A 7,932-nucleotide genomic window follows, 5' to 3' on the forward strand; every position below is an offset into this window, starting at 1 on the left:
AGGGGTGTCGGATACCTCAGTCAAACATCCATTAGTATGGAGAAAAACAGCTCAGTGGTTTGTGTTACGTGTCTTACATTTAGTTAGCGTTAGTTAGGGTCACTGTTTGTATCAGCTGCAGGATAATGTTGTCAGACAGCACCTCCCCTGTTTTTTAACAGAGAAATAAATGTAGTTTATCATATGTTCTGTATAATACTAAAAAAACTAAAGATGTGACTCTTACTTAAATACGATATCTGACACATTTTTATTTATCTTATCACTTTCTGGTTGCATTCTACCACAACAGATTGTCACAGCCACTTTGAACGTGTGCGAACAGATTGTGCTTTGAAAAAGAAACGGGTGCCTCCAGCAACATTACACGTCTGCTATCCCATCTCTGTCTGAAAACGGGACTAACATCTTTACATTATACATTTTCAAAAACATATCCATTATTCATACCTCCATATTTTAATACTATTAGCATTGCTATGCCACCCACCTAAATACCTGTGTGTTTCTTATCAAAGGAGGAGTGACAGTCAGGAGTTACTTTCTTTGTGTGAAGAAATGAGTTGGGATTAAGAAAGCACTGCAGTGATGGACCATCACACAAAATTAAATTTGATCTGTGAGGTGATTATTTCACTGTAGGCTTTAAACGGGCACAGGAGAAACTTTGCTTTTACTTTTTTTTTTTTTTTAGTTAGACAACAGCAACAAAGGCAAAGACACACACATGCACAGAAACACAGTGCTCCACCTGTGTGGGTGGGAGGTGTGGCCACTCAGCAGCTGAGTGGGGCAGCATATGGAGTTTCTAATTGGGTAGAACAGCACAGCTGGAGGACACTAGTCCAGGACCTGGCCTCTGGTAATCAGTCCCACAATCCTCAGCTCTCCTCTCCGCATCCACCGTGCTGCTGCGTGAGCCTTCGCTGGGTGAGGGCTATTGGATGTTTTCTCGCATGTCACCAGCGAAACCGAACTAAAACTTTTTCACTAAGAGGATTTTACAACATTTGAATGGAAGTATTGTGTAACATACAATTTCAACCTCTGACAGCATGGAGTCAATTTTTCAAACCGTGCATTTGTATTGGTAAAAACTTCACTGTAACTCCTGCTATCTAGCATTAATAAGCAGTAGAAGAACAAAACAGTCAAACCAGACAATCATCAATTAGCTATATGCTAATGCAAAATTCTAGTAATACTGCAATAACTGAATAATATAATGTAATATATAACATGAGGGGCCATATTATGTCTTATCAGAACTTTTACCTCTAGTTTGTGTTGGTTCTTGTTTAGTGCTTAGGCTTGTGTGAGACCCTGCTGAACTTTTACTTTATATGTTACAAAAAAATATTTAAAATAATTTAATTAACAATACATTAGAGCAGCATGATATGCAAACATCGTATTGCAAATATATGGCAAGATATTGCGATAAAAAATTTAAACTGATGATGTGATTTCTGGGGGGGTCTTATACTAAGCAATCGCGTCCCTTTATGTCTTTAAAAAATATGATTTGTTGGCCAGGGTCTCTATAGCAACACAACACTTATAGTGCTGACAATGCACAACAATGTGACACATTTTACTTATATCAAAATAATTGCAACACCTGCGATTTGGATACTGCACTCGGCCATGTTACAGTATGATTTTGAATACATTGCGATTGTGCAGCCCTACAGTATATAAACATAATGTCTTTAAGGATTTGCTCTTGCTCCTCGTTTCATAGTTATTGTCGAAACTGATTTATGCCTCAATTTTTTTCCAGATCTCTTGAAAAAGTGTCTTTAGGAAACAAAAAAAGACTGATGGTTTGATTTGACATTAGCCTGAACACGTGCACTTGAGGTGTTGGAAAAGAGCAAAATGTCAGAGGTTTGGTAGCATTCCATCATTTCAAATTGAAAGAGACAATATATCTGCTAACAACAGGCTTTGCTTAGGGTGTGAAAACAAGATTGTGTAATTATTCAACAGTTCAGGTATCCATCAGAAATAAATCACCTGCACTTGTATTTTGGAGCACTTAAACACTTCCTTGTTTAGTATGTGTGTTTTCGGTTTCATTATTTGTATAAGCAAGGTGAATTAGTGGGAGTTGTTCTTGAGGAGATGGTGGAGAAACAGTACAGACCTCATTACTTCATTACAGAGTCAGTGTTAGAATTAGAAAGAAAAACAAAACACACACACGCTTTGCCCCCGGAGTTTATCTTTGGATTGTTCTTGTGTCTCACTTAAAGAAATGACCTTGAAGAAGTTGCCCCAAAGATATTCACTGTGTCGGCTTCTGAACAGGATCATGTCACACTGCCACAACCATTACCATCTTCCCAACCACTTCACCTTGCACTCATCATCGAGACACAGGCTCCATTTAACTGCTGACATCAATTGAGAACCGCTTGCAACTCAGCATGCGATCAGCAGCGCCTTCATTTGCAGCTCTACACCACGCTTCGTGTCTATAAAAGCTGATAATGTGATAATTAAAAGAGCTGACAGGCAAGAACTGTCAGCAAGACACCCTGATTTACCAACCTCTGCTATTTGTTATATATATATGCTACCACCCTTGAAACCTAACACGTAGAATATCAGTCGAAATATTTAACTAGGTTAGAATTGTTGTGGGAAAAGAAAAGAGAAGTTGTGGAGTCTCGGTGGACGACTGTGTGATAAAATCTGTCCCGGAAACATCACAGGATCAGATTCAGACCTGAAACAAGGACTTCCAGCAGACAAAAGATCACTGCCATGTCTCTCTCTCCCGTTCTCTCTCAACCACACCATGATTTATTACCTGAAAAGACAAGAGAACTAATTAGTGGAGTAATTAATTAATATAAATTTGCATATTTGCATTTGCAATTAGTGCAGTCAACTGATTAGTCTGAGATGGGGAGTTTGACTCATCAGATGTGTGTGTGTGTGAGTGTGTATGTGAGTGTGTGTGTTGGACCAGAACGATCAGCAGACCAGCTGAGGCATTTTCAGGGGGAAGGCTGTGATGAACGGACTGTTTACGTTTTTTTTGTTTTTTGTTTTGTTTTTTTTACATTTAGTCCATGTGGGTATTTTCTCGGTGTTCATGTACAGTACAGTACAGCCTGTGTAGTTCTGTGAACACTTGCTTGGTGTCCTGTCTCTCTCTTACACGCATGCACACGAGGTTAAGTGCACTGACCACTGTGTGTACATGCTGTCATTGCCTCTTGTAGAAGCAGCTACTTCACCTTTTGTGCGGTGTAAACCGAGGTGTAGCAGCGGCGGCGGCGGCGGCCGGGCTCAGACTGCTGATCGATGTCTTGTAATGTCCAATACAGAGGGAATGATAAAGTCGCTTTAATTGATTCTCCTTGCAACAAGGTCATTCACAGGCATACGTTTGTGTGTGAGCGCTTGTGTGTGCGTTCCACATAACTGAGGAGTGCATATACCCATATCGAGTGCCAGCTGTGCCCCAGTGTGGATTTGGCAGCGTGCCACTGGGCCTTTTCCATGGGGTGTACTTAATGTGCACGGTCCTGAGGTACCAACACTGTGCACGCCCCTCTGGTATGCACAGCCTCTGCATGTGAGGAGCCTGCTGGAATTTCTTAACCTATTTTATACCGAGCTGAAAGGATGAGTCAGTTGGTCAACAACAAATAAATAAATAAATAAATAAATAAATAATTAGCAGCAAATGTTTGATAATTCAGAAACTATGAAATATAAGTTGTTCTCCGGTTGCAGCTTCTCCAACATGGGGATTTACTGCATTTACATTTATTGTTGGTACATGAGACATTTTTCACTTACTGATACACCAAACAGTTATCTGAGAGAATGATCTACTGATTAATCGATCAGTTGTCTTATTTTGCAGAATATATCACATGGTACTGCTGCACTTGTGTTTAGTTGAGGTCTTCAGTAGCTTTCATTGTCTTAGGTGCACAATATCTTAAGCTTTTAAATAGATTTTCTTTTGTTTTCTCTTCTCTCTGCTCTTCAACACCATCCATAACAACACGTGATGCAAGTGTTTTGTGATCTGACCCTCATGTTCAAAATCCCTGCTCAGCAAAATCAAGCTGTTTTCAGATGTGACATCACTGCATGCGGTTACGTTGTGGTCATATCTTGAAGAAAATGCTGTGGTTTCTGGGAATTTGCTGAAATGACTGTGATAATCTAGAAAACTGTGATAACCTGCGATGACTGTCAAGGTATTTTATGAACAATATTGATTTTGTTTGCACACAAAAGAAAAACATCCTCTGATAGAAATTATTGTGTATGACAATGTGACATCACTGTTACCACGTTATAGGATTAAATCAAGATGTGTGCAGTATAAATAACAGCACAAGTTGCAGATACAGTGAATGTGAAGTCGACTGTCTTAAAGTGTATTTTACATCTGAGGTCTGACACAGAACATGACTTAACGTGTCACTCGCTGTTGTTGTCATTAAAAATCAGTCACAATTTAGTTTCTGCTGTTTTAAGAAATGAATCAAAGGCATAAAATAATGCAATAAAGTCAAAATATTATATATTGATGTATGTTGAGGTGTTGAAAAGGAGCCCAGGCTCGTCAGTGCCTTAAAGATCGTCGGGCTAAACTGGGTCTCAGTAGGATTTAAACCCTCTTGGTCCAGACCTGCCTTTTGTTTTTCCTTATTTGCAGCTCCACAATTATAGCTAGTCTAATTTAATGTAATCTGTGGGGGGCTTAAGATCCCCCCCACCCCTCCCCTGTGTGTATTCAACTGTGCATGTTTTACATTGATATACACAGACATAAATAATGTATTTCAGAGTTAATTTTACCATGAAAATTAATCTTGGGCCCATTTGTGCCCAAGAGTCAAAACCAAATGTAAAGAATAAGCTTTCTTTTTAACTTTGAACTTTAACCTTTCCCATTATCTTCCATTACATTTTGAATATTTATGGAACTATTTCTTTACATCATGCCATTTTATTCTCCTTTAAAATGTAGGCTATTTCTCTAAATCTATTTCACCTGTTGAGAATGGCTGCGAACTCTTTCTGCGCATCTCTTCATATTTTTTTTCTCCCTTCTCTCCCACATAAAAAGACATGAATTCATCTTTCTTACACGGGGAGATGCAGATATTAGTTGTTATCCCTCTCCGGTCTGTGTTTTTGACGGTAAACGCGGGCCTCCCGGTGCCCATTACCGGAGCTGCCAGATGATCGGTACGGAATGGAGGTCCCGTGGGACGATGAACACGTGGTCTCGGCTGCCACAAGACGTCAGCGGCAGATGGCATGGGTACCCGCTGTTGGCATGAGTGTCATTCCTCAAAGAGAGAGGGAAGGGGAAGAGAGAGAGAGGGAGAGGAGAGAGAGAGAGAGAGCAGCACAGTGAGGCATAGAAAAGAGGGTGCGCAGGTTTCTGCTTTTTCCTCTTATTTGTGGTTTTGCGAGAGAAGAAGCTGCAGCGCAGACTGACTGGAGATATTTGGGATGATGCGAGGTGCACGCTGACCAGAGGTGAGTCTCATTTCTGCTGTAATGTTTTCTGCAATTGTTGACTTTTATTTAGTTATGAGTTCAATTTAAAATATATAGGCTATATTAAAAATGAAATGCCAAACTTAGCTTTTGTACTGTGACATGACAGAATGACGTGTGGTAAAAGGCCTAAACCAAAGGTTGTTGTTTTTTCACAAGTCACAAGACAGTGAAGTTGAGTGTCTTTGAAAAGGTAGCAGGCTGTGACATTGGCCTTGCTTTGCCACTTTGTTCCTCTTCCTCTGGGGAGGATTCATTCACAAGGTAATTAACTGGCAACCTTCAGAGACGTCGCCGTGTGCTCTAGTCTATACTCACGGTTTGTGTTTTTTTTGGATTTGATCTCACAGGAAATATGTTGACGCTGCCATTCGACGAACCTCATATGATGTGTGAGCCGCGGCTCGGTGCCAATTATCCTCGTGAAAGCTTACCTGAGAGCCTGAAGCCGGAGCGACAGCACAACCCGGACAGGTCCAACTCAGACAGGTCCAACTCAGACATGCGCGACGCCGACGACTTGATGTCCGACAGAGAGGAGGACGAGAGGGAGGACGACCAGGACGAGAACGGGCTTCCTAAAAAGCGAGGCCCCCGGAAAAAGAAGTCCGGCAAGGAGCCGAATGACAGGGCCAAACTACGGCGCAACGAAGCCAACGCCCGTGAACGCAGCAGGATGCACGGCTTGAACGCAGCGCTGGAGAGCCTGCGCAAAGTTGTGCCGTGCTACTCCAAAACTCAGAAACTCTCCAAGATCGAGACCCTCAGACTGGCTAAAAATTACATCTGGGCCCTGTCGGAGACGCTGAGCGCGGGGAAGAGACCGGACCTCCTCGCCTTCGTGCAGACTTTGTGCAAAGGATTATCTCAGCCCACGACCAACTTGGTGGCCGGTTGTTTGCAGCTGAACGCGAGGAATTTCCTCACAGACCACAACGGGGAGGTCATGTTCTCTGGCAGGTCGCCCTACGACGCCATGTACTCGTACCCGGGCTCGGACGTGAACACGCCCCCCGGCCACAGCGGCGGCACCCTGGACAGCAGCGCCAAACCCTTCCGCCACTACAGCTACAGCGGCGCGTACGAGCCCTACTACGAGAACCCGTCCCCGGAGGGCGGGAGTCCGCATTTCGACGGCCAGCTGAGCCCCCCGATGAACTTTAACGGGATTTTCTCCCTAAAACACAACGACGAGCCGCCAGACTACGGCAAAGCGGGCAGCCACTATGGCATGCGCTACTGCGGCGCGCCAGGACGCACGGCTCTTGCGCACAACTCCATGTACCGAGTGTCCCCAGAGGCCCGGTTCCCCTACGACCTGCACGTCCGCAGCCAGTCCTTCCAAGCACAAGGGGAAGTTAATGGCTCTTTCCACAATTAATCAATCAGCTGGACAAAGTTCAAGTTTGAGAAGCGATGCAATTTACCCCCGCAGATGTCGAGAGTGGAACGAAATGGACTCCAGACACGCTGCGAAAAAAAGCCCATTTTAACAAGTCATTTTGTTTGTAATGTTCAGTCTCATTTTTTCTTTGAAAAAAAAAAGAAGAAGCTTGACAATTAGATCTGGTGATTTCACCTGTTCTCGGTTTCTCGTTCCACTGAATTTGTTTCCATACGAGGCAGAAAAAGACACAATAAGGACGATCTCAGTGTGAAGGCAGATCTTGTGTTTCGTTTGAAGAAAATTCAGATTTAATGGCGCAGATCTGATTTCACTGGGACTCAAAAAAACAACAACAACACAACAACGCAAATGTAGATGAGTGAGTTAAAGCTGCAGGTTCTGAGCGAACTGTTTTCCACCTACAGTGATTTGTCATACTTCTATTTGTTTGTTACTGCAGATGACGGTGGTGACGTGGTTTAACTTCTACGGTGTTGAGAATTAATTTTCAATCATTAGATAGATTTCCGTGGCGAAATGAAAAAAAAAAAAAAAAAACACCCGCGGGGAAGAAGAACCTGCAGAGGCTTCACCTCATCACTGAAGTTTGCTGAGACACGATTGGACTTCAGAGATTCAGTCTGTTAGCAATAAAGGTCAATTGAGCTATGCAAGGCAGCCAAATACAATCTTTGCTTCTGGAAAAAAAGAAAAAAAATCATATCTATTTCCTCTCACAAGGCGTTTCTCATAATCTAATTAAAACGATGACAAATTACACAAAATTAATTATAAGGAAAAAGCCAGTGTTGAGACGTGCATGTGTTTAGGAGACCTGATGATGATAATGATGATGATGTCACCTGAATTGATCTTATAAGTAATGAGGAGGAGAAGAAGAAAAATCTTTAAAAAATTAAAATGCATTTGTATTTGGAGTAAATAGTGTGGTAACGAGGTGAATGTAAAATTATTATTGTATTTATTTATTTATTTAA

At 42.1% G+C, this 7,932-nt stretch overlaps 1 protein-coding gene across 1 annotated transcript; it reads left to right on the forward strand.

The window, feature by feature from the left end:
• Positions 1-5,301: 5,301 nt before the first annotated feature.
• On the forward strand, positions 5,302-6,928 carry LOC311001015 (neurogenic differentiation factor 6-B-like; the record flags this gene model as incomplete). Its single annotated transcript, XM_083991964.1, is given in 3 exon segments — positions 5,302-5,433; positions 5,436-5,526; positions 5,898-6,928. Coding segments are annotated over 3 exon segments (1,254 nt in total).
• Between the last annotated feature and the right edge of the window lie 1,004 nt (positions 6,929-7,932).

This window comes from Trachurus trachurus (assembly GCF_905171665.1).
Source record: "Trachurus trachurus genome assembly, chromosome: 17".
Lineage (NCBI taxonomy): Eukaryota > Metazoa > Chordata > Actinopteri > Carangiformes > Carangidae > Trachurus > Trachurus trachurus.